Source organism: Anarrhichthys ocellatus, unplaced genomic scaffold, assembly GCF_004355925.1.
Source record: "Anarrhichthys ocellatus isolate YVR2014 unplaced genomic scaffold, GSC_Weel_1.0 scaffold126, whole genome shotgun sequence".
NCBI lineage: Eukaryota > Metazoa > Chordata > Actinopteri > Perciformes > Anarhichadidae > Anarrhichthys > Anarrhichthys ocellatus.
The window spans coordinates 549,603-576,688 of record NW_022280156.1 but is presented as its reverse complement, the minus strand read 5'-3'; the positions used below and the strand labels follow the sequence as shown (position 1 = coordinate 576,688).

General features: G+C 41.1%; 3 protein-coding genes across 3 annotated transcripts in view; 1 reads left to right on the top strand and 2 right to left on the bottom strand.

The window, feature by feature from the left end:
- The window catches only part of npepps (aminopeptidase puromycin sensitive), a 30,604-nt gene extending 24,810 nt beyond the window's left edge, over window positions 1-5,794 (bottom strand). Inside the window, exons 1-5 of the mRNA XM_031877124.1 lie at window positions 5,430-5,794; window positions 2,124-2,208; window positions 1,872-1,949; window positions 1,626-1,747; window positions 415-522 (exon numbers count right to left, since the gene is read on the bottom strand). Of these exons, the coding sequence (XP_031732984.1) occupies window positions 415-522; window positions 1,626-1,747; window positions 1,872-1,949; window positions 2,124-2,208; window positions 5,430-5,552 (516 nt within the window). The 5' untranslated portion in view covers window positions 5,553-5,794. The remainder of the gene's footprint in view (window positions 1-414; window positions 523-1,625; window positions 1,748-1,871; window positions 1,950-2,123; window positions 2,209-5,429) is intronic.
- A 697-nt stretch (window positions 5,795-6,491) lies between these two features.
- mrpl45 (mitochondrial ribosomal protein L45) lies at window positions 6,492-12,233 on the top strand. The gene is made up of 8 exons (XM_031877113.1): window positions 6,492-6,555; window positions 7,528-7,723; window positions 8,020-8,137; window positions 8,278-8,376; window positions 9,021-9,069; window positions 9,168-9,317; window positions 9,490-9,663; window positions 11,167-12,233. The coding sequence occupies exons 1-8, from the start codon at window positions 6,493-6,495 to the stop codon at window positions 11,263-11,265; spliced, it is 948 nt and encodes a 315-aa protein (XP_031732973.1). The 5' UTR covers window position 6,492; the 3' UTR covers window positions 11,266-12,233.
- The window catches only part of gpr179 (G protein-coupled receptor 179), a 21,322-nt gene continuing 5,854 nt past the window's right edge, over window positions 11,619-27,086 (bottom strand). The window contains exons 3-11 of the mRNA XM_031877112.1: window positions 25,730-25,826; window positions 24,164-24,393; window positions 23,290-23,358; window positions 19,967-20,076; window positions 19,407-19,645; window positions 18,666-18,804; window positions 18,416-18,518; window positions 17,011-17,160; window positions 11,619-16,623 (exon numbers count right to left, since the gene is read on the bottom strand). Coding sequence (XP_031732972.1) covers window positions 13,462-16,623; window positions 17,011-17,160; window positions 18,416-18,518; window positions 18,666-18,804; window positions 19,407-19,645; window positions 19,967-20,076; window positions 23,290-23,358; window positions 24,164-24,393; window positions 25,730-25,826 — 4,299 coding nt within the window. The 3' untranslated portion in view covers window positions 11,619-13,461. The remainder of the gene's footprint in view (window positions 16,624-17,010; window positions 17,161-18,415; window positions 18,519-18,665; window positions 18,805-19,406; window positions 19,646-19,966; window positions 20,077-23,289; window positions 23,359-24,163; window positions 24,394-25,729; window positions 25,827-27,086) is intronic.

The following is a 27,086-nucleotide window of genomic DNA, read 5'->3' as shown; positions in this document are numbered from 1 at the left end:
ACACACACACACACACACACACACACAATCTGACACAACAAGATTGGACATAAACACACATTCATATTCATTCAGTCATCAGAAAGAGCAGATTTAGCTTCATGGTCAGCAACAGACGAGCTGCGTTAGCCTGGAGCTGTTGATGGGGAATCATCCAAGACAGATTATGATTTATGATGCAATTTGGCTGCAAACCTGTTCAGTGAAAAATTGACTGTACAGTAGTGGCATTTCACACGTTGTTGTGAGTGAGACAGACAGACAGACAGAGAGACAGACAGACAGAGAGAGAGACAGACAGAGAGAGAGAGACAGACAGAGAGAGACAGACAGACAGAGAGAGAGAGACAGACACACACACACATAAACTTGTGAGCAGAGAGTGCCCCGGTCAGAGTGACTTGTGACTCGTACCATATTGGACAAGGCTACGCGGTCCTTAGGAACTATCAGAGCGATGTCAAAGGTGGCTTTGATCGCTGGCTCATCCCAACAGGGGAAAGCTCTGCGAGCATCCGTGGCCTGGAGGAGGAAAGAAGGGGGGGGGGTACAGTGATTCCATGATAGCATACTTTATACATGATATATCCTGTTTACATTAGTTTATTCACTTTGCAATTACAGTGCACCTGTCTCACACAAATATATATTATTTTACATTTTAAATATGGAATATTTTATCCCTAGATTGTAACTTTTGCAGTATTTTATGTCTCAAACTGCTGGAGGGAGGCTGAGATCCAACGACTGCATCTCTGTAATTGTTGTGCGGATGAGTGTTTTTATGCAACCTATTATTTGATCCTCCTGTGTGGAACAGCTTTCACATGACATGCCGACCTAAAGACTTCCTGCTATTTGTCCTTTCAGAAGTCATTTTGCTGTGTGAGCAGCACGGGCCTCTCGCGCTTTGTTTCAGGCAGCGCTGCAGTCGAGCGGTTTTGTCTGCGACAGGTGGAAAAACACCTGTCAGCCGTTTCTCACAGCATCAAATGTAGTTGTGGCATTTCCTTTATATTTAAAAAATAAAAGCCCCGGAGCCAATGATTTGATCTACTGACCAGCCTCGGAACAAAGGGGCCTTTAATTTGTTTTCCAGCGGGGAGCCTGAAACATTTACCACTTTAGGCTCCGTCACCACAGGTGTCAAACTAACCGGTGCTACCGGTCACTGTGAGTCGTTACAGCTCCTACCTGAGTTCATGTTACATCATCCTGAACACACAACGTGAGCTAGAGATTACACAGAAGTTGTGGTGAGGAAGTGGTGTCTCTCTCTCCTCTCTGTTTCGGTCTCTTTATCATCCAGAGTGCACACACAAACCTGTGTCTGTAAACATCAGGTGGATACTCTGCAGGTTCTAATGAGAGTCAGAGTCCAGACTGGAATGACCTGGTATTTAGCTAAACTTTCCCCAAAACCCTTGCTTACACACAGAAACATCTTCAAACATATGTATAAATAGGATGAAATGTGAGACATTGCCTCATCTCTAGGAGAAATCTGGCAAAAACCAACAAGTCACATGACCACCAGGCCTATGATGCATCAAAGGCAAGTAGTGGGTTAAGCAACACACTCAACTTTCCCAAAAGAAAACATTTCCTTGAGGCCACCAGCTTACCTCAAACTGTGTGACAGCAGCGTAGCGGACCTCTCCAGCAGCGGACGAATATTTACTTCTATAGAATCCCTTCATTTTGTCGTTCAGCTCCCCGACGAAGTCTATCTTCAACGTGCCAGAGCCTAAGGGGGGGTTAGTTCAGCCATAACCGATAAATATATTCATTCTTCTAATATTTCATTCTTCAAGTGTAATAATGTTTGAAAAGCAGACACAACAGCAGAGACGAGTGGAGTCCCTTCTCACCTTTCTGTAGAGCACTAGGAAATGACAGGGTGACTTTCTCGTCCTCATTCTGATAGTTGAATCCTGTGGCATTAATTTCTAAAAAGAGAGGAAGAAAAAGATATGAGACCACGAGCATGAAATACTCACTCTTACTATTTCAGGAATTAAAAAATCAGGTGTAATCGAAAAAAATCAAGATACCTACAAACTACATTTTCGTCATTATTAATAAAGAATAAAGGAGCGTAAAAAGCAGAGTCTGACCCTCACCTTCTCCTCCCTGCGGTACGAAGGACGCCGTGATGATGTCGATGTCAGCACAGTTCATCACAATCTGATTGGTGGCCTGTGTAACCTGTAAATATTGACATAAAACATAATTTATCCTCGATAACCTCTGCGGTGACATCATTTCAAATCCCAACATGTTTGGGAAAGGTGAAGCCTGAATGAAGTGTAAAGCTCCAATAAACACTACCACCGGAGTATGTAAAGAAGCAGGAGCTTTTATTTTGAAGAGAGCAAATGTAACTGTGATGGTATACGCAGACGGATCATCAGATAGCTGAGGCGGGAATGAATCTGCTTACTGAGCGCTAAACACACAGAGGTTGAAGGGCAAACTGGGCACAGATAAAGAACCAGTCGGGGTATGCGGAAAGAAATAAAGTGATGAAAACAAAGACAGGAAGACAGACTATGGGGCTTCTGACTTGTGATGTGGAAAACCGTGGATGTGACTGCCCGATTTATTAAGAACGAAACACACTTTGAAGCCTCACAGTTTTCAGAAAGGGTTGTTTAATAGTGACGCTGCTGTTGTTTGATACACTCGGAGGCCGTGATTAAGAAACATGCAAGGCAAATGGCAAAGTGCCACATTGCTTTGGTTTCTTCCGGTCCATTGTATTTCACCCAGGCGTTGTACAAACCGCAGGAAAAATGGGTGTTACTAAACCAAACTGGTGAAAAATGTTCGCCTCTCAGCACGCACAGGAGTGAAATGAACTTTCAGGAGGACTCAACTTTAAGAGCTGCTGAAATGAGGATTTGCATTTAGTCCCGGCAAACATCTAAATGACGTAATGTTTGAATATATTCAAACCTTGACTGGATGTTTTATCAGTAGGGTTGGTCTAAATCTGTTTGAATGTGTCACGCTTTAATAGAGATCATATGCTAAATAGTAATAAGCACATGATCTCCCATATACATTCCTCGTGCTAGGTGTCATGGCTGTCCTGGAGCCAATAAGACACCAAACGAAAATAAGACAAACTTCTCAAAAACATCCAGCGCCAGCTTTCAATGGCTTAGTGCTGAAACAATAAATTGATTGACAGAAAGATAATCATCAACCTCTTTGATAAGTAATTGTAAAAGTGGTTCTTTGAGGAAACATGTCAGGTCTTGTGTGAGGATCCAGCATACTTGTCTTTGTTTTGTAACATTCGTAAACTGGATTTCTATGAGTTTTGGGCTGCTGGTCAAGCAAAACGTTGTTTACTTTGTTTTCCAGCTGTCTGCTTTGTTTGTCATATTTGACTCATGCTCCTTGGAGTTAGTGTTATCTTATCATCGTTAATTTAATACTCATAACATTACCTGCTCTTGATAGGGAAGCCGTTTATATCCCAGTAGTGAAGGGTGTCGTATACACAAAGAAAACCTAATAGCAACAATGTACATTTAGCCCATAATATATAATGACGCCGTGTATCCTGATTGCTCTGATAATGTGTGTTGAGTGAGCGTTTACCACAACACAGCTGACATGTGTACTTACACACTAGAGGCACAACTTCACCTCAGAAATACATTCACAGTAAGCTGGTGCGTTTGTTTTATGTGTTAGTTACATAGTAGCTACACCCACTGTTGAGATAAGCCTCAGGGATCCAAACTGATTCACTAGCCTATCACCTTAAGTCAACTGAAAGCTAACCAGCATTAGCAAACGCAGCATGCATTCCTTACGCAGACTTACTGTTTAAAGAATATAGTTTAAACTTAACTAGAGCTGCTCTGAAGACACTATCATGCAGAAATTCACTTACAAGTCATCTTCGCTGTCAGGACAGTTGCGTTTACTTGAGTGCTGTACTTAAGTACTAATTTGGAGTATACTTAACCAGAGTATTTCAATTTGGAGCAAACTTTTACTTCTACTCCAACACATTTCAGAGAAAAATATTCTACTTTTTACTCCATTAGAATTATCTTGACAGGTTTAGTTACTTTTCAGATTACCATGTTTCATATCATTCCAGTTCAGTAAAAACATTATTTTGGTAAAAAACCAACAACATGTATCTCCAGATATGTTGATTTTAAATGTTAAACTGAAAGATGAAGTGTTCATTTGTGTGCTGACAAAACCCCCCTACTTATTATGCTAAATAAACTATTTAAAAACCAGATAGTAAATGCACAGGGCTGTTTTTTGAGATCATGAGAAGTTGACCAATACTTTGTTCTCACAATTACAAACATGTTATTGTAGAATGATGCATTACTGTATATTAAACTACCCAACAGTATATGAAAGAGTTTAAATCAGCAACAACCATAAACATCTAGAAGTAAAAATGTAACACGCATTACTGCAGCAGTAATATTAATTCAAAAACATAATGTATAATAGTATAACACTGACATTTTACTGCTAAATGAATACTTTCACTTTCCATACCTTAAGTACATGTTACTGCAAATACTTGTGTATTTTTAGTTACGTTAAGGTGAAGTGAAGTAATCTCATAGTGTGGCATTAAAGTAAAGGATCTGAATACTTCTTCTACCACTGTAAGTGAGGCAACATGTTGCCATGATTTAGCATAAACATTAGTGAGCTTATAGCTTAGCAGCTAGTTGACAACCTCAGTGACCTTAAAACAGATTAATTGATCGTGATTTATAGCAATGCATTGGTGTACTAAAGGGGTTAAAGTTGCTGGCATACAACAAACAAAAGCTCTTGAAACACATTAACGTTAAGCGCCTGTTAGCGGGCTAATGTCCACGGTACTAATGGCTAAAGCTAACATGAGAGTGCAAGTCTGCTGCTGTCTACGGGACTGTTGTGCTAGCTAGCTGGCTAGCTTCAATTAGCTTCTGGCTAGTCACAGACATATCCATACATTATTATTTTTTTCCATTCGTGGGGCTCCTTCAGCCAGTGTGGTGAAACGGTTGACTAGGTTATCAACCGCCAGCTAACCATTAACGTTAGCTAAAAACGCCAACACAGGTCAGCTAGGTTGCTACTGTTTTGCTAGCTAGCTAGAAATTAGCTTCTGGCTAGTCACAGACATATCCATACAGATTTTTTTCCCTTCAGCCAGCGCGAGAGCCCCCGTCGTGAAACGGTTGGCTAGATTGCTAACCGTTAACGTTAACGCCAACACAGGTCAGCTAGGTTGCTATTTGATGAGCTAGTGGTTTAAATTAGCTAGCTACTGGTAACGTTAGCTGTGGTCAGATTACATAACAAGATCCCTCCGCCATGCACAGACTAGACAAATAATCCATCCATGTATGACGCTACCAGCGCTCGGGTTTCAACGTAACAGTTACCTCCACGAGCGCCTCCAGCTTGCCTTCGAAGGTGAAGTCGATGAGGTCGGGCTTCAGACACAAGCCGTAGTTGACGGGGTAAACGTCAGTTGGTAACCGAACGAAGGGCCTCCTTTCGGGCATGGTTCCTGTATTTTTTGGGCCAGTTGCGCTAATAACGAAGACGGTTGTTGTGTGTTATAATTCCAGTTATCGTTCTGAGTTTTATTAAAGCAAAAACGGGCTTCGACAGTGATGATGGTGGACAGCAAGTAGTGAGTCTGTTTTACGAATGACAGCGGAACCCTGCGGCCCAGGAGCAGCGACATCAACTGGAACCCTCTCAACACTTCTCTACCCGTAGACTTCTTCTTCTTCTTTTTGAGGTTTATTGGCGGTTGGCAAACAATGAATTGGTGCATTACCGCCACCAACTGGTATGGAGTGTGGATGAGGATGTCTAGTACTTAATAAAATAAAATAAGAAACAACTGGCTCATATTTTCTTTATAATATTAGTTAGTCCAATATATTGAAATAATACTTGATAACATTCACTTTTTGAGTTCTTTTGCAGAATATCCACTACATCAAACCGTACCTCCATCTTGCCGAGGTCTCCAATCAGCTGCCCTCTTTCCTGTTCATGTTTCTGAACGTTTTCTAAAGAAAAAGAAACATTTATAATAATAATAATAAAATAAAACAAAACAAATCAAAATAAAATTAAAAAAATGGACTAAAAATGTTTACCTAAAATGTAAACAAACCGAATCCATAATAACAACAACAACAGCAATAGTAATAATGGCAATAATAATAATACAATACAAATAAAACAATACTACTACTACTACTACTACTACTAATAAAATAATAATAATAACATTTGCATAATAATATTAACGTCCATAACCACGCATTGATCTGATAATGTACTGAACCGTACGACTACAATTGACACTGTGAATAAGTCAAATACAATTTTTTGCTTTAGGTAAAATAATTTCTGTATAATATAGTTTTAAAGACCAGCACAAAGTTTTATTTTGAAAGCAGAAATCGGAAGTCTTATGCAGGCAAGATGGCGACGCCCATGAGGAGGACACTGGTCGCTCTTCACAGAGCAACATTGAGCAGTTTCAAGGTACTGAGACATCTAATGACACTTTACTTTATTAAATAAAGACAGTCGGTATGTTGTTGAAGCAGCTCGTTTGTGTGGCTTGTTATGAAGGTTTATGTTTAAAGGGAGTCCTGAGGGAGCTAGCTTAGCTATTGCTAGCTGACTGGACATCAGACAGACAAGGAACAATATTTAGATATTTAGATAGATAAATACATAGTTACTTACTTTATTAATCCTGCAAGGAGAATTTTTTCGCTACAGCACCAATAAGTAAAAAATAAATAAAGTAAACATATTAAATATCAAATGCATAATATATACAATAAGAATAACAGAGTAAAGATATTAGATATAAAATTGCACAATATATACAATGAAACAGAATAATATTAAATGAACTAACTAAACAGTAGTGCAAAGATTTAACCAAACAACAAATAACAACAACAACAGAGTGACGGTGTTTTCGTTTTTTTATAGTTTTGTGATTGATTTAGTAACTTCCAGGAAAAATAGATCAAATGTTAGCAAAACATGCAAAAACTCTCAGCGAGTTAAAATTCTGACCTACTGTCATTTACCATCAATCTTAACGTAACAGTCACATTTTCGACTTCTTATAACATTAGTTATTTGCGGTGGTGGAATGTAACTAAGTACATTTAGTCAAGTACGTGCTTCAGTACTAGTTCAGTACTTCCACGTGATGCTTCTTTGTACTTTTAGATGTAGTGGAGTAACGTTAAAAGTAAATATTGTACTTTTTTACTCCACGCTTCCAGTTCCAGAAATGTGCTGCTTTTACATTTCTGACATTGTTTACTTTTATTTTTGCACCTGCATAATAATATGTATTGTTTAGCCTTCATTTAGTTTTATTTGCACTCTATATATGTTTTGCACATTTTCTCACTTTGTGTTGCAACTGCTGTACAACAATTTCCCCTTTTGGGGAAAAATAAAGTTTCATCTTAAAACCCGTTCTCCCAGAATGCTGAGGGGTCTCTGGACGTGCGGCATCCCGTCCCGCTGTACCTGCCGGTCCGCACTAAGAAGCGGTACTTCGTCCCTCCGGCGGCCGGGCTGAAGGGAAAGAAGGAGGAGAACCCGGAGGCCAAGGCCCGAGCTGCAGGCCTCGTCTTCAGGCAGCAGTACTTTGAGAGGCCCATCAACATCGCCTGCACTGGTAATAATGTTGCTGCTTTTTCATCTTAACGGGAATACATGAAGGTATACTGCTGGTGTGTGTGTGTGTGTGTGTGTGTGTGTGTGTGTGTGTGTGGGGGGGGGGGTGGGGGGTGGGGGGGTTATTAACAACATTCTAGTACATTTATCAAATACAACATATCAGACTTTAGAGGGATAAGAGTAGTGAAGATGATCAGTTTAATAAGTTAAGTTTGCCACATTTGTCCTCAAATGTCAACCCCAGGTCTCCTGCTATTGTACTGATTGATCGTCCCTGTTTGATGTCTTCACCAGCGGGCATCTTTGACCCCTACATCCCCCCGGAGGGCGACGCTCGTCTGTCCACTCTGTCTAAAGAAGGCCTGAAACAACGAACTGAACAGATGCGACAGAGCGCCGGCTCACAACTAGCGTAAGATTATGTCTCTTAACTCTTTCTTATCACCTTGTTTCAGCTGTTTCACTGAATCGCATCCAGATCATCTTACTCACACACACTTTGCAGTGAACGTGAGAAAGCGAAATTTATTTCTTCGTTGTCGTTTCTTACAGGATTCGTAAAATCAAAGAGCACGACTCTCAGTTCACAACGAAGAGTTTTGCAGAGCGAGCTCAAGAAATGTTCATGGAGGCCCACGACGCCCTGACACAGTAAGAACATGACCTCGTGTCTCTCAGCCGGCTGACACAGCTCAGCTCAGCCTCGTTAAAATATAACTCTGTTTTACTTGCATAGACAATTAATTAGCTGGTTCGTCCTTTTATTGTTAAGACGGTCGTGTTGCCGGTTTACTGGGATCAAACTGTCTCGTACTTTATTTCCTCCATTCAGGACAGCGCTTTACAAATACACAGTTCATTTCAGTTCAGTCATCCCACTGAGAGCGAGACGTATCTATGTGCAGGTTGTTAAGATGTTTTCTAGGTGTGACTTCCTGGTTCTCGCCGCCCCTGATGCACAATAATGCAGCTTTTGTTGTTTGTAATGTTTTGATATTGTTATCATATTTCATAACTTGTAAAAACATCTTGTCAATAATATTTAACATACCGTAGTCATATCTTATGCATATTTATTTTATGTTCTCTGTAATATTGTGAAATCCTAATATTCTATAGGTGGAGGCTTCAAATAAGCCCAGTTGGCTTGTTGCCTCTTCCTGCTATTATGTTTTTTATTTTTTATTTTATTGTTTAAATTGTGCAAAATAAATAAACTAATCTAAAAAGTGTCATGTGACTGAAGGCTGTCTCTGGGTTTAGATGAGAAGATGAACTGCTGTTTGTTTTTGCAGGTTCAACAAGGAGAAGCTTCACTCCCTGGTGACAGAACGGTGTTACCCTGTAAGTGGTTCTTCTTCATGTTGCTGACGTTTGTCACCAATCCGGTTTCATCAAATCCCCATTTTATTTTGGTTTTGACTCCTCTGTCCCGTGTTCAGGAGATGACGAGGGGGAACCGTTACAAGACGATCAGCTGGAGGTTCGTCGAGTCCCTGGAGCCGCCCAAAGTGGTCCACGCCCGCTGCCCTGACATGATCACCAAAGGAAACCTGTACGGCCAGGTGACAGTCCGCATGCACTCCAAACAGGTATGACCCGTATGGTAATGCTCTGTAGTCGACTCAAATCAAGTCATGATATGAGTCTGAACTATTTGTGTGCAGAGCTTTTTCTCGAAGTGTGTGTTAGATTTAGAGACAATATTACAATCAGGATCCATGAGACTTTGTGAAGACTCTTTTACGTGCGGTCGTCCTGTAGATTCTGGCCATCTACGACCGCTTCGGGAGGCTGATGCTGGGCAGCGAGGACCAGCCGAAGGACGTCTTGGAGTACCTGGTCGTAGAGCGGCACCTCGTCAACCCCTACGGCCGATGGAGGTTACACGGGAAAATAGTGCCGTCCTGGGCTCCGGCCAAAGACCCAATTATCAAGGTGACCCTCTGCTCTGCACTGGCTGACTACATTTATCTTTTAGTAGAAGAAGAAGGCAGAGTTCAAGGCAAAAAGTAAAGTTAACTATCCAGTCCGTACGTCACTTTAACGGCCACGTGAACAAGATGTTTCAAGCTTTTCAGTATAATTTTCTTATGTTTACGATTATTCATTTTCTCTTCCTTTGCTTCATAATGCTTTTAAACATCCGTTCCTTCTTCCCCTAAGATAGCAGCTGTTTGGTTGTTCAAAAGCTTTAATAACCTGCCTGGACTGCCCATCACGTTGAGATGTGTGCAGAAGTGTTGAACCTCCACAGTGTGGCGGCAGGATTAACTAACCCTAGTTTAGACTGATGCAGGCGAATACAACAGTCCTACCTTTTCATGGAGGTCATAAGGTGTTTTTATATTGTTTGTCTTTATCAACAATGTAGACTAACGGCACAATACAATATATATACAAATACATATATACAGTATATACAGAGAATGGCCATGCAAGAATTATTTTAATGCTGTTAACGCAAGTTAATTATTTTGTTATCTTAATTTGTAACGAGATAATCAACTCGTTATTAATGTTTATCAAAGAAAGGGAGAGAGAACAGCGCTTGTTTTCTTGAGGTAACGAAATATTTCACTTGAAATCTCGTGAAAATATAAAAATAAATTGCTAGCTCGGCTGTTTTCTGCTACCGTACGTTTAATAGATCAATCTGAGTTTTCCTGATCGACTCGTGATGACCCGATTGTGTTTCTCACTATGATTCAACCACATTTAACTCGAATATCTCCATGATTATATGAATGTGTTGTTGTGGCTCCGTCCTTTACTTCAACTTTAAAAACAAAGCCCTGTTAGATTCTGGTTACCTGAGTCGGGTTCAGTGTCTGCGTCAGTCTTCACGAGACCGGAATAGAAGTTGACTTGCATTATACGCATCACTGCAAAATGCAGAATATAATCACCTTAAGTCTGTGAGTCAGCCCCGCTGTGGCTCGACTACAGCAGACAGATGGAGCAGTAATGTTGCCCGGGAGGTGTTTCTTACTCTGACAAAGCTCCGCCATCAGTGCTCTGCAACAGTTTCTGTTACCGTCTCCCTTCTCATGGTTACTTTTGTTATTAATAATGATAATACAAATAATGAGGCGCTTGTTGTTCATGTGATCACATTTATAGTAAGAAAAGAAGGGGAATTATATGATGTAATTCATCATTTGTAGTGGTAACACACCATTTAAAGCCTAAAATGGTGTGTATATACGAATGTATCTATATAAAAATACAGATGGATAATGTTTCATTGTTTATCAGGTGTCTTTAACAGAACTGATCTTTGTCCTGAAGCTTGATTTCCCTCAGAAGAAGAAACGGCTTTAAAAGTAGCATTGAATAGATGGTCGCTTGAGATATTGGTTATTTGTTGATTTCAATTAATTTGACTAAAAATGTGACTCTGCTTACAAATGACTGTGATCTGCTTCTTTCCTCCTCCAGACTGTCATGATTCCAGGTCCAGAGCTGAAGCCAGGACAGGAGTTTGAGGCCCTCAACTATGAAGTTCCCAAACCAGAGGCGGTTCAGTGGAATAAATAGGCCACCGGGTGGCGCTGCTCTCAACATCAAACCACACTGAGACACTATGAGCAGTCATGCGCCAAATGCTGTTTACATTCTGGCTGTGGCTGGTTAGTTTGTCCACTTTGGCAAGAAACCAGGCGCTTTGGAGGCGCTTATCTGTTTGAGAAACGCTGTTGGCTGTAGAAACGGTGGAAGCAGCAGGTGAGTTTCAGGATGAACAAACTAGCGAGTCCTGCAGCCAATAAAGCTGCTGCTCTCCCTGCAACGTACAACACTCTGGAATAATAACAGAAATACATTTTCTCTAATTAGTTTCACACATTTTCATGTTGTTTTAAGACTAACTTAAAAAATAAAATGTACAGATCTCCAGAACTTGAGTGGTTTATTTCTGTGATGAATATACTGCACGTTGACCTCAGGAAATACAAAAATAAAGTCCCACCTGCGTCTCCTCATACCAGTCGATTCATTTCTTTCTTTATCAGAACAATCTTTCACAGAAGATATTGCATACAAAACAGAACATGGCCTCTTTATCTTTGCAAATCAAGGGATGTGTTACAACAAATTACATCAAATTACAGCACGCTCCTTCAAAAGACACACTAACATGCAACAATGCTTAAAACTAGGTCACTCCATTGATAACAGAAACTTGGCGCCATGTTTAAACAATGACATCACTGAATGAAAAGTAATCGCTGCAGTCGTCTGGGACAGAATGACACTTTAGGAGCAGAAGTGCTGAAAAACTTGACACCTGATTTCACAAATTGCTGGCATAGACATGTAACTTAATTACATCCATAGAGAATACTGTTAATATTGTAAGTTTATATCATACTACTGCTTTTAAAAAGTTGTATTTGTTTAAAATGGTACTCACTAATGTCAGACAGTGAAACGTAGGGCCACTCTTGATGTCAATAAACTAAGCTAATAATAAATATATCCAATAGTCATAAGATATCTTTGACTAATCCATGAATCAATTTAATTTCAAACACCTGTCGGTATTACCGGTTATCAATGAAGTCGTGCAGAAGAATCTCATAGAGAACAAGAATAACAATATTAGTGAATATTACTTTGGTGCCAAAGATGTTACTTTTTTCCAACAATGACTGATATCAATAACTGATATCAATACCTGCATTAAAAATCTCACATTATTTGCAATATTTAGTTAATTTAAAACAGGTCCGTTTAGCTGCAACACAAATTTGAATTTCTTTCCAATTAGCAAACATTTAAGGAGCATATGTGTATTTTTCACAGTTTTGAATGTTTATCTCATGGACCCATCTTGGTGAAACTGGTGTCCATTGCAATTGTACTGACATTACTTTCTAAATACTTAGATCATAAAACAATTATGCAGTTTTCACTCTACTTTAAGGGGTTTTAAGGGTGTATGTCTTGAAGTTTATGGTGATTTATGAATTTATTTGGCATTGCTTCTTTAAGTAATGGAATGTTATTATTACATTATTGTCACTGAATCAAAAACCAGAGCATAGTAATAATCATTGGCATTTAGTCATTAAATCCGTCACTTAAGCAAACAGGTATGCATAGTTTTATCAATTATTAATACAACATCCAGTGCTTCACATTAAACACGTTCTGTTACTTTGAAAAAGAATTTGACTGAATTTATCGGGCGAATGCCGGTGAAGCTTAGAGTTCAATGTGGACTTGTTTAGTTCAGGTTTTGTGACATTCGAGGTGAATGTCAGCCATGGGTCCAACATACTGTACGTTCATGGCATATATGAGTACTGTCACCTAAAAACATACAAAGACACAAAAAAAGTTTCAATTTTAAAATGGGGGGTAGAAGCAGGAAGAAAAGGGACTTCATCTAAAAGCCTTAGATGCCCTTCCATCAGCCAAGAAATGTCTGTCTGTAGTTCACTGCTGCTTTAATGAGGGACGTAGTGTTTGCACAACTCATTGTGTCCAGCTCATCAAGTCTTTACTAAAGGCTTCTTCTTCGTCGGGTAGCGGCATGGCCCAAAAGTCCAGCCTGAAATAACAAAGCCCTAAATTCTGTCCTTGATTGGCGCAGTCACTTGTTCCAACAGAAAGGGCTTTCAGCTCTGCCAGCTGCAAGGGAGCTGTTTGTGAGCTGACCCTGCAAAGTTCCCCTTGACCATCAACAGGTGAAGGGGTAAAATGTTAAAACAAATGCTGGCTAGAGTAAGATCACAAGTCAGATGGGAATACAAGAGCTTCGGCAGCACATTCGGCATCGTCTTCCTCGTCTTCCTCAGGAATATTCTCTGGCTCCCATGTAAAGACGTCGGAGGCATTGTCTGTGAATGAACCTGATTGGCTCCGTTCCATCTCCCAGGGACACAAAGCATCACAGCGGCCCAGGGCTAAGTTTTCTTTTGACTCATTTAGCTGCTCCGTGCTGACGTCTGCTGGGCTCTCTTCAACACTGAGTGGCTGGTTCTCTGTAACTTCATCTTGGTCGCTTTTGGGAATATCAACTTTGCTTTCGGTTGAGGTTTGTTGATCCTTGGACTCCCATGGACAAACGTCTCCTCCAGTGCTATCTTGCTTTTTGACAACTCCTGGCTCCTCTGTCTCCCACGGACAAACATCTCCCCGTGCGCTATCTTGCTTTTGGAGAACCTTTGGTTCTTCTGTCTCCCACGGACAAACATCTCCCCGTGCTTTATCTTGCTTTTGGAGAACCTTTGGTTCTTCTGTCTCCCACGGACAAACATCTCCCCGAACACTTTCCTGCTTTTGGAGAACCTTTGGTTCTTCTGTCTCCCACGAACAAACATCTCCCAGAGCGCTTTCCTGCTTTTTGAGAACTTTTGGTTCCTCTGTGTCCCACGGACAAACATTTCCTCGAGCGCTATCCTGTTTTTGCAGAATTTTTGGCTCTTCTGTATTCCACAGACAAACATCTTCCCTGGAATTTCCTTGTCTTTGTATGTTCTCTGATGCTTTTGATACTTCCGTTTTGACTGCCCCTGCACGAGCCGTGTCTTGCCTTAAATTAATCTCAGATGTTTTGGGAGTCTGTGGATTTCCTGATTCTGGTTCGCCACTATCCCATGGACAAACATCTGCTAGCCTTTCTGGTCCTTGTGAAACCATCCTGGTAGCTGCAGTGTTATCAGGGGGGTCAGTTTCCCAGGGACATATGTTTACTCTTGTGCTGTCTTTCCCATCAGTCTGTACAGAAGCAGCTCTCAAAGGTGAGATACCATTTTGTGAGTCTGCTGGTTTGTCTTGATGTCCAGTCTCCCGGGGACAAATATCTACCTTGATAGTCATTTGTGTCGTTGAGCCTGTATCTGTTGGCTCTGTGTTCCCCTCATCCCATGGACAAATGTCTCCCACGAATTTAGGGGGATCGGGGAAATCCCACGGACAACTTTCTGCTGCCTTGGACATTTGCCTACTCAAATGCAGGGCAGCGGATTTTGCATGGTGCTGCTGCTCATTGCCTAAATTTTCTTTTGACGCACCAGGATAGACGGCAGATTTCATAATTTCTTGTCGAAGAGGCACAGACAGCGTTCCTTTGTTCTCCAAAGGATTTAGGTTTTCATATACAACTTCAGCCTTGTACTGAACATCCCAGGGACAAACATTAGCATATTCGTTATCTTCCTTTACTGAAGGTTGGGGACTTCCTGCAGTCTCCCTGGGACATACATCTGCTGATCTACGTTTCAAAGACTGTTGTCCTTGTGAATCTTTAGACGTGTTAGTATAATAAATAACTGGAATATCCTGTGATTCCCAAGGACACGCCTCACCACGACGACTTCCTTGCCTGCTCACATTCCCTTGCTCTTGAGATTCCCATGGACATACATTAGATGGTTGAGATACCTGTGAGTCCCAAGGGCAGACGTCTGCTTTAATGCTCTGCTGCTTCATAAGTCCCTCTCCTTCCTTGGAAGTACGAGCTCCATCCAATGGACACACATCTGTGTAGGTAGTATTGGGGACTGGTGTAATTCGATTGCTTCCTCTTCTGTGAGTTGAAGGAGTTCTACAGCTGCTAGCAGTTTCCCAAGAACTAATACTACTACGTTTGCTGTTCTGCCTTGATAAAAACACATTTTCATAAGTGCCATCTTTTTGCATATCATCCATGTCCCAAGGGTAGACCGCAGATTTTACCATTGCAAGCTTTCTCGGGCTTCTGTCAGAAGAATCCCCAGAAGAAAGTCTGATGGCATTCTGTTTCACGAGACATGGTTTTCCTGCTGTTGTCATACTTCTTTTCTGCAACGACCTCTTTTCCTTGCTGGGACGTCGACTAGATGGCGTTGTGGAAGCACTTTCCTGACTTTTTTGTGAAACAGAATCCTCTTTATTCAAACTCCCCTCCTTACTGGACCTGCTTCTGCTATCAAAGGATCCTACAACTGTTTTCACAGCGAGCCACTTACTGCTGGTGTTGCGGAAGGAGAAGACGCTTTGATCTTTTATGACCTTTGGTCTTGGAGTGCCTGGTGCACTTGCAGACACACAGGCCTGTGGTTTGGGGGAGTCAGTTCCACCTATTCCCCTATCTTCTGAAGGGTGCTTTTCTACGGGTGGAAAATGGTCCCAGGGACAGACAAGCACTTCTGGAGATGCTGGCCCTTTGTCCGACCCCTCCTCAGAGTTTGCGTAGGTGACATGTTTCTGGTTCTTGTCCCCTGATTGTTCTTGATCTACCTCCCAGGGACAGACCTCAGCCTTGTCAAATGACTCTGACTGAAGAGCACTCCTGGTCTGGTCACTAATGGAAATGCTGTGCCGGGACCTTGTCAGCACTGTGCTGGCTCTGTTAACCTTCGGTATGTTCTCCATAGAATGTGTGGTAGTTGAGGTTAGACTCCAGGACTTATGAAGCCTGGTGTGATCAGGATGCAGGAGATTGGTATCAATTGACAAATTTTGGGCACTGGCTGACTTGCAAACTCCTGGTGGGATATCCAAGGAATCTGTCTCAGATTCCCGGGAAGATCTCTTCACAGCGTTGGCCTTTAACATGGAGTCACGCAAGGATGGGTCTCTTTCCCTGACATAGTGATGATCACTTTGGGACTTGCGCATGGAGGGTGATGGTGATTTCATGGAACTTTTGTAACTGATACTGACATTATCTGGGGTCCTCCTGAAAGACTCAGATTGATTCGCACTGATCCTACTGTGGAAGGATCCATCTTTGTCCTCACGGCTGTACTGCCGGCTCATGCTTTCTGGGATCTCCGCAATGCGTCTAATAATGGATCTCCCCAAAGTGCATCGAGAACTTCGCTTCTTTGACAGATGTGGGTTGTTTGCGGTCATCTTCTTGGTCTTGTGGACTTCTAACTGGGCATATAACTTCCTCAGTTCATCCTGGTGCATATGAAGAAGGGAGGAAATTGATGAAGGGATTGAGGAAATGGTTGAGGAGAGGAAAAGATATGGAGAGTAACAAGTCAGAGGAGAGGTAACAGACATGTTTTCATGTAAGAACAACACCATTTAGGATAAGGATAAAGGGTGGAGAAAGGTTATACTGTATATGTTCATTCTACCGCTGATTGTATTAACTGTTATTTTATTATTTGAATTATAATACATTTAAGATCTGTTTAAGTGTGTCTACATCTGATCATGACTGAAATTAAGGTACATTTATTTTCCTTATTTAAATGTGATCTTAGGAATTTCTTCCACATTTTGTAAATTATGTCCCAATGCGAAGTGATAACATCGTTCGGAGGCAACAAGAGAGTTTACCCGAAAGTCATCCGGGTCCACTCCACTGTGTTCACTCCAAGCAGAGTGAAAACTGCTGTTGAGGTACGAGCCGGAGCGCCGCAGGTCCACTTCATCTTCATACACCTCTGCTGCAATCTCCGCTCTCCCCGGCTTAGACACATAAAGAAACTGTGGAGGACACACAGGAGTAAAAAGTGATGTTAACTTTTGGCATCAGAAAACAACATTGTTTGTAGTCATACACATTCAAACACTTGAGTTCACAGTGAAATTATTGGATGCATTATCACAGAATATTGTAAAAGAAATACTTTCATGGTCTACGAATTCTCATAGTTTACAGGCCAACACGATAAACATTCAAAGTGGTGGAAAGTTACTCAGTACAAGTACTGAACTTAAGTACAATTTTGAGGTACTTGTTTTAGGGTATTTTCATTTCCTGTTTCTTTATACTACTACATCGCCACATCTTAGAGACAACTATTGTACTTTGTCACTCCACTACATTATCTGATAACTTAAGCTACTTTGAAGATTCAGAATACAAAATCTAATCAACAAATAATTGATCGTTCTAAAACAAAAAAAAATGGCAGTATATATAGTAAAAAATAAAGTCCACCTTTACCAGCTGCAACATTAATGTATCAATAGTTATAATTGTGGTGCGGACAAAACAACTTTGAGCTCAACGCTCTAAAGACAGTGAAGATGATTGTGGATTTCCTGAACAATGCAGCCGCACCTGCACCTATCCCCCTGTGTGATTTCCCAGTTGACACTTTTGAGTCCTTCAGATTCCTCGGCTCCATCATAACCCCCGAACTCAAGTGGGAGCTGAACATCAGCTCGCTCATCAAGAAGGCACAGCAGAAGATGTACTTCCTGCGGCAGCTGAAGAAGTTCCACCTGCCTCAAGACAATGATGGTGCACTTCTACACTGCCATCATTGAGTCCATCCTCACCTCCTCCATAATTATCTGGTACGCTGCAGCCACTGCCAAGGACGAGGGCAGAGGTGCAGCGTATCATTCACTCTGCAGAGATTGTGATCGGCTGCTGTCTGCCTTTCCTCCAGGACCTGTAAGCCTCTAGGACCCTGAGGCGGGCAGGAGAGATTGTGGCCGACCCCTCCCACCCTGGGCACAAACTGTTTGAGGTCACATTGCTCTGGCAGGAGGCTGCGGTCCATCAGGACCAAGACTTCAGGACACAAAAACTGTTTCTTCTCAACTGCAGTTGGGCTCATCAACAAGATCCAGAACCCCCACTGGCTCACATTTAACTAGATGGCATGGCTAATGTAAATAAACCCAGATTAAGGCAAGAATATCTCCAGAGATTGAGATGACTTAATGCTTGATTGATGACGTTTTGTCTACTTTGTGTCCTTCTTCCACCCCAACATGCTACGAGTACCTTAGGAATGAAGAGCAGGGCGAGTGTCACAGTGATGGTCACATGGGTGTGCGTGAAGGAGAGCAGCAACATCCAATCAGGATGGAGAGAGGAAAAAGTGAACCTGAGGTAAAACAGAAAAAACACAAAATCATGTCACATCAGTGCACTGTTTTTGCAAATATATTGCTGAGGGTATGTTGCTTGGGCATATTGGGGGTGTTATCTGTCCTGTACCTTCTGAGGTTCAGGGACATGCTCACGGTTTTACCTGAACAGATGAAACAAGGAGGAGAGAAGCAGCTCGTTGTGGATAGCGATGCCCATGTAGCGAGGCTCGTGGAAGGCTGAGGGAACCGGCCTGACGGCGGTCCACAGGGAGCTGCCCCAGCACAGGAACAGAAGCTCGGCTAAGGTAGAACACAGGTTTTTTTCAATTTGCTAGAGTTTAGTACGGTTCTAGCGTTTCGATATTGCTAAAATGCTTAATATTGTGTTACTGTATCAACTTTAGCCGTGGCACTGTAGTTTCACGACTTAACTTTGACCTACCGTACTTACTGTAGTTGTGTGCACACAGATTTCCTGTGCAAAGAGAGATTATTTTGTTTTTACATTTAAAAGTGAATCCGAATCACGGGGTGGATAATTTTTTTCGTTAACATACGTGATTGGGCGTGGCCTTGCCGAAGGTCTGTGCTCTTAGAGTGCCCTGACTGACAGAAATGATGACTAAAACTATGAAAATTTGACCCAAATAGTAAAAAAACTGAATTATCCTGTAATAATTTTATTATGTTCTTCTTCCATGTTGATAAAAGTTAATATTGACTTCAACGTAAGAATTTCATGACCATTATTTAAGGTCGAAATATACGCAAATTTCAAAATCTAGTTTATAAAAAAGGAAATAACTGCGTTGTTGGGGGGGGAAAGGATCTATCAACTCAGATAATCTAAAGTGTCTCTTTCTCAGGTGTCCAGGCTCGTCTTCACTTCTGCTGCCACTCACCCACAGCCATCATGTAGTCCCAGCGGTCCAGGTAACACAGGTTGAAGCCCTGGCCGTCCGACGTGGTGGTTGTGATGAACACCGGGATGTTCCTGTCGCGGTTCTGCAGGACGCCGACCGTCCACGCACACAGGAACCAGCTGACCGTCATCAGCATCACTCCCAGAATCCTCAGCAAGTGCAGGCTGGACATGTAGGGCACTCTCTGGGCCGTGCGTGAGAGGAACACCTTCAGGACCCTGCGAGGCAACAAAATCTATCAATGTTTCACTGCTGAAGACAAAATGTAGAAAATGTACCGTTTACATTAAAAAGGCACGGCAGCTTTATTTATATGGCACATTTCAAACAGCCAATTCAAAGCACTAATGGCATTTAAGACGATAAATAATAAAAATTCTGTGAGTACAATAATTCCGTAAGTGTAACACTAGTATAAGTACAGACCACAGACTGTGATTCCAACACTCAATGTTTTCAATCAACTGAACGTTGGAGGAATCATTGTTGTCATGAAATCTAACGGGATGTTACTGTAAAATCAAGGAAACCAAACCTACCGGTACATTTTCAGAGTGACTGTCCCGTAAACGATGGAGAAGCCGAGCAATCGGACCCAGCGGAGCAGAATACACCTGAAGGTACTCGGCTTGAAGTACATGATGAACACCTGCAGAGACAGACACTTCCTGTAAGTCAAACTACAGTACAATCTACTCGTAGTTCTACTGCTCTCACTGCTGCTTAGAAGTCATATTACAATTACTTAAACTAAATCTAAACTTAAACTAAACTTACTAATACAACCATTACTATCTAGCACTACTAGACCACTAATAGGTACCCTTAAATATTAGTACTACTACAACAATTACTACTATTCCTACTACTAATATTGTCTGACATTCTGTAGACCAAACAAAAAAATCGATACATCAGGAAAATAATCTACAAATGAACTGATTATGAAACTAATCATAATTTGCATAATTAATACTGGAGCTACTGTAACTGTTAGCAGTACAACTGCTCCTACTATTGCCACTGTTACAAGTACTAGTGGTGGATGTAACTAAGTACATTCACTCAAGTACTGTAGCTGAGGTACTTGTAATTTTTTTACAGTGTGGTATTAGTACCTTTAGGATCTGAATACCTCATCCACCACAAGTTAAGTACTACTACTAGTAGTAGTAGTAGTAGTAGTAGTACTAATGCAACTGCTGGTGCTGCTACTATAACTTCTACTGCCATTAGTAGTGTTACTGCTGCTATTACTGTCTTACTGTATGTGACCAGATATTTTTATTTTGCATTGTAAATACGTTCAGTCACATTCAACAGTATGTAGCAGCAGAGCGAATGACTGTAATCCCAGAACCAAAGCTCATGCTGCCGTTGACAGTCCGTCTCCGTCACTCTGGATAAGAGCATCAGCCGAAAGCCTCAAATGCGAACACAAATTTACATTGTTGTGTTCGAACCTCTCGGGGAGGATCAAACCGCTCAGAGTGAATACATATGGAATCAGAGACGACGTGCTTTAATCAGCAGATGTGGCCTGCATGCACTCAGAGTCAGATTGGGGTCTCGATTATAGTCTGAGAAGTAATCTGATTGGTCGATCTAAAGCTACGGTGGGTGGGCGGAGTCGAATTAAAAGTCCTGGTGCTCTTTGATAACCTGGTGAAGTTTCTATGAATGGCTGAATGAGAAGTGACCCTCTTACTTTTTCGCCACCACGATGTCTCCACAACTTTTGGATGCATTGTCACAAAATTTGGTTCACAAACTCATGTTCCCCTCAAGGTGAATTGTAATAATCTGACTTTCCATCTAGCGCCACCATCAGGTCACAATTGAATTTGTAAATATTCTCAATAGAAAATAATATTATAAATGAATCAATACTCATGCATACATATATATATATATATATAAGCAGGGTCTAACTGATGTAGTTGGTTGAGGTGGAGCTCATTTTTAACGAATGAACTAATGAATGAACTTTTCATTATAGATTAATCTGCTGATTATGTTTTTCCATTTTCTCTAATTTCTCAAAGTACCTCAAATTTGTCCCGCTTGTACTTCTAATCTTTGATCAATACGATCAGCTTCTAGAAACCTTGCATCACTTTTTATCACTGTGACGGTCCTCCAGGTGCACACCAAGACAAGCCCTTCAGCAGCTGATCTGTTTGTAGATGAAATGGCCGCCCGACCACAGTGACCCCTCGCCGAGAGGAGAGAGTGAACTCTGACCTTTTTATCTGGGACGTTCAGAACTACAGTCAGGTATGTGGGCTGCAATTTACCTTTGAATTTCTCCAAACAAACGCCCAGTAAAATATTTTGCTCATTTCCTGCACTCCTTTCCTGTCAGTGTAGAGTAAATATGTCATAGTTTGAATATAAGTTCAATATACATGAATACTTTGTGCTTTATTTACTCATATGTCAGTTTTTTGTATATCCTCTGTGTCGTCCAGCACGTTGTCCTCAATGAATCCTTATTGTACTCGAGCGTGTACAAATTATATTTCTTGGTGAGACGGTATTATTATTGGTGATCCATGCAACTGTTTCAAAGAAATAGTATAAATGTATTCACTGAATATCCAACTGTTGTATTCATTGCAGTTTGGAACTGAATGAAATAAGACAGAAAAGTCAGGTAACACTGAATCAAATTATTTTTTTTGTGATAAGAAGATTTCCACCTAAAGTCTTTAGAGCAGCTAAAGTACTGGAGGAGCTAATATGAAGTTAAATATTAGCGACGCATCTGAGAATAACAAAGCACCACAAACTGCAAAAACGTTCAAAATCATCATAGAGATCAATCAGGACCTTTCAAGAACAGTTGTATCTAAATGTACCCAATAGACTGGCAGCTGAGCGTATGTTTTAGAGCAGGTTTGCCTGATTGACAGGTGTCTCAATCTCAACTAAACCCCATACAAACCATAACCCTAAAATAATCCTAAATTGGGCAAATGAATTAGGATTAGTAGTGTAACGGACTACTGTCGATCCGTGACCTGTACGGATAGTTTAACGTTAACCATCAGAGTGTGAAATAGCGTGTGCCAAGCGTGTAGGAGAACTACGGTGGCCGATGCGTAAACGCAAAAACTCAAATGTTCCTATCTAGAGCCCGTGTTTTGTTTGTCCGTTATGGGCTACTGTAGAAACACGGCGGCCGGCTCCGTGATGAGGACCTGCATGTAGGTATAAACGGCTCATTCGACGGTAACAAAAACCCAACCATTCTTATTTTCAGATTATTATACAGTAAAGAAAAGATTCTCAATAATATTATAGTCCATTTATGCCAATAAATCCCGCTGAATGCTGCACACTGAACCTTTAACTCCGTTAATTCATTCTAAACCAACGACAAGAGCCATTTCCTGTGCACAGGGAACTCAATCACCGCTGTGTTTGAAAGACAAGTTGGCATTACTCTTTATGGAGACGTCACTTGATTGAAATAAAAACACGATCATTTTTACGATCCTTTGAAATCGTCCCACCAGTGTGCAGTTAAGAGGAGCCGAGCTGCCATGAGAACAGCCCATTAACATGTTCTCACGTCACATCTAAATCAATGATCAATAACCGGCAGTAGAGCACCAGCTCAGCAGTCAGGTGGGTGATTTACTTTAACAGCTCATTAATAATTGGTAAAAATGAATCTAAAGATTGATTTATGAAAACTGTCGACTGCCTACCCGCCCAACCCGTTCCCACTCGCACACCCTCACCCTCTTTCACCCTCCCACAAAATGGTCCATTATGATATAATCCGTGGTGCTGTGCTGTGCAGTGATCTGTAAAGAGCTCTAATCTCTGACACTCTCAGCTCGGTCACACTCACCGGGAAGTAGAGGAGCAGAGAGCCGAACAAGATCGTCTCCAGCAGCAGGAGGCCGGACGCCCGGATCCTCTGAGGGACGACAAAAAGACCCGTTAGAGAGTAAAAAAGAAGATGTGGTGCTTGTTGAGAAGTTAAAGGACTTTAACAGTGTATTTTCATAATATACTGTTAAAGGACTTAGGATAGGGCACTTTATCCCGTTTTCTCTACTGGAAGGGCACTTCATTACAATTTTTCCACTAGAAGGCCAAAAGAGCATTTTTCCCCTGCCACTATTTAGTAAAAAGAAACCTTGCCAATTACAACCAAGATAAACCAATGATTATCTAATTAGCTTTTAAAAACGGCTACTCCCATTAGTCTCAGCTAACAAACCACAATCTGAACTGTATATAAGTGTTGTTTTAACTGTGTAAACTAAAATACAGAGGTGCTCTGAGTTTACAGTACATATGGAAGCTCATTTCTGCCACTGTGATAACAAAAAAGATTTGTGCTTCCATAGCGGTAGATGCTCATTTGACTTAATATGGAAAGAAAACCTCGGCGTCATGTTTCAGCTTTTTAGGAAGACTATAATGAAAGTAGCCCTCTAATGCTAATGCAGCAAAGGCTTTGAAAAGGTTTCAGTTTGTTTCTACATCCTTTATGTCACAAGAATGATGAAATCAACCATTTTGTAACATCCGCGATTGAAAAAAAAAAGATTTAGTTTGAAAGATTGATTCGAAAGCAACAAATGTCGACTCGTACGCTATAGAAAGACAGGTCTTTGATCTTGACATAATGTATCGTGGCTCAACGCCGGGAACAGCTCTCCTCCATCCAACCCCATCCGTACGGTGGCCCCGTTGAGCCAAAAGACCTGACTCACCCGGTTGCGACGATGCCTGTAGGCCACCAGCATGCTGACGAAGATGAGGAGCATGAAGACGCCCTGGACGGCCAGCACGCCGCCCCTGAGAAGCCAGGCCTCTTGCACCCAGCAGGGGCTGCCGTCCTGGCAGCTCTCACAGCCCGGCCAGCACGGGAGACAGATGGGCATGTTCGGGTAACACATACCGCCGTCACTCCCGTTCACAGGGCCACCATCTGCATCGACACCTACACAAACCCATGTGAGGACCTCATATACATGTGACTTCCAAAAACAGTACACTACATACACAGCATTGCATGTCTCTAAAGGAATATATGAAGCTTTACGGGCCAAGTGCAGGAAATCGACTCCGGCTTTCGCATTGATCTCAATGCACTTACACAGAAATAGGCACAGGTATGTGAAGAAATAGGTGTAAAAAGCACTAACATCACATATACTGTATATGTGATTCAGTTGTATACAGTACAATTAGTTCAAAAATAAAATAAATAAATGGGTGGATATGTACCGTGCATGCGTGTATAGAGCACACGTCTACATACACAATCTACAGCCTGCAGGATTTATAAAGGCAGTGACATGACGATATGTACATGTTAAAAACCATGTGCATTTCATCCGTTAAAGTATAATCCATAATGGAAGTAAGTGGATAAAAAACAACCCAAAATTCAATTAAGGGTGCATAATTCCTTCGTAACTTTATCACCATTTCAGCAGCTTGTTTGTTCATTTGGGGTCATATTTTCTCATGAATCAAAGTCCAATATTGACTCTCTTTTAAAGGTCCAATGTGAAGGATTTTGGGGGATTTATTAGCAGAAATGGAATATAATATAACTATGTTTTCATTAGTATATATTCACCTTAAACTAAGAATCGCTAGCTTAGAATGAGTCCTTCATATTTGCATAGGTAGCAGTTACTCTTCACAGAGTTCATTATGTTGCACCTCCGTGTTTCTACAGTAGCCCAGAGCGGACAAACCAAACCCTGGCTGTAGAGAGAGACTTTCACGTTTTTGACGTTGCAATCTGCAACCTCAACGCTAGATGTCACTAAGTCCTACAAACTTGACCTTTAACTCTGTTTTTTTTTGGTCCCCACCAACTCCTGGGGAAAATATCTGACTCGTCAGCTGCTCGATGTTCCACTTTCTTCCCCAGCTAACTGTGTGCGTCTGTACACTGAGTTTTTATAGATTGTTTAGCTGAGCATGTGGTGGTGGGAGCGTGAGAGGGACTTAAACAGCAACTAACAAACTAAAAGATACTAAAAAGTTCAGTCATGCTAAATAAAACGGGAGCAAATCTGCAAACCTGAGCTATAGGTGAGTTAGATTATTGTTAAATTAGTTTAACTTTCCGTCACGTCTTCTCCTCTCTGTTATAAAAGAGAAAGATATCAATATAAACAAAGGACATAAAACAAACCCTGTGTTCAGTAAAGGCTGCACAGGAATACCATCTTCTTGCTGTGTGACTCTTGGTTGTGTTTCAATGGGCAGTAAACAAGTGATTTCTCCTGTTGGGCAGCAGAGGTTAGCTGTTGACTCACCTGGACCTTGAGGGGCTATCTCTGGGTTGTAGTAACCCTCTTTGCAGCGGCAGCAGTACTGACCCAGTTGAAAGCCCTGACCTGGACTCGGTACGCACTGCGAGAAACGGAGAGATTCATTATTCTCATTGTTGTCTTTTTGTTCTTGTCTGAAGTGTTTTAGATTGTCTGTCCTTTTCCTTTAAATAAGAACAATAAGAACAATAAGAACAATAAGAACAAGCGGTGCCAGTTCTTTCTAATTAAGTGCTTCTTTTATTAGTTTGCACTGGTTTTAGTTGATTTTTATTGCTAACATTCTTCTGTCCGTCATTTACTCATTTCCCTCTTGCCACCATGTGGATTCACACATTATAGAAAAAGTGTCTTAATTAAACAGAAATGACAATAGTCACACCATGTTTCATGTTTATATAGCTACACACTAGTCTGCCCAGTTACAGAACGGAATCGACCATTACTGTGACCTGAAGCAAGACAAGAAGGATGAGTCGTTGCATTATTACACCAGGGAGCGAACAAAATAACAGAAACAACATTAAACAGTCCAATAAAAGAGCCCTTCAGCAAATACTGCTTCCTTTAAGCTCAACATTATGTTGGGCTCATGTCAGAGAGGTCCATAATTACTGGTCCATAATTTACTAATACTAATCATTTTAATAATATTTACTCAATATCTTTCTGCAAATAATGTGGTTTTAATTATAGGTAAAAGAAAAAAGTATCATATTTGTAAAATTGTCTGTGTTCCCTTTGACAAATGTCTCCATGTTTAGCATGAAAGCTCTCTAAGTCACACTAAATGACGGACCTGCAATATAGTGTGGTGACCCTAAGCACCAATTGCATTTTGTTAGTTATTCCATGGAGGGCTCCTGTTAAATTCCATTTTTATTGTAATGACAACATTGTGTTGTAAATCCCTGCTAATAATATGTCCAAATATCTGAACGTTAAGTACGGTTAAAGTTTAGGTTTGTGCTTTCAGACATGATGGTACCTTCAATAACACGCATCCAACACCATAGAGTAACATCACAGTTAAACTGAAACTAAAAAGTATGCAGGGTTTTGATGTAATTTTATTGTTGAATGCAATGTTTAAGTATCTTTATTGTTTCCTAAATAAAGCACAGACATTGTTGACTTTATATGTTTCTTTTAAATGTTGTATCTGGACCCCAGAAAGAGTTGTTGTTGAAGCAGCACCGCTTTCCAGCTGATGCTGCTGTGAAGCTAAAAATAGAGGGTCAATTTACGCTCTCACTATTTTCGCTCTGATGCTAGCTTCAATTTAGCCGGTCAGGACACACACACACACACACACACACACACACACACACACACACACACA

Excerpts from the sequence above, each read along its gene's own strand:
- mrpl45 (XM_031877113.1), top strand. The coding sequence starts at position 6,493 with ATGGCGACGCCCATGAGGAGGACACTGGTCGCTCTTCACAGAGCAACA. Across the intron at positions 6,556-7,527 it reads CAACATTGAGCAGTTTCAAG|AATGCTGAGGGGTCTCTGGA; the intron begins GTACTGAGACAT and ends CCGTTCTCCCAG. Across the intron at positions 7,724-8,019 it reads CATCAACATCGCCTGCACTG|CGGGCATCTTTGACCCCTAC; the intron begins GTAATAATGTTG and ends TGTCTTCACCAG.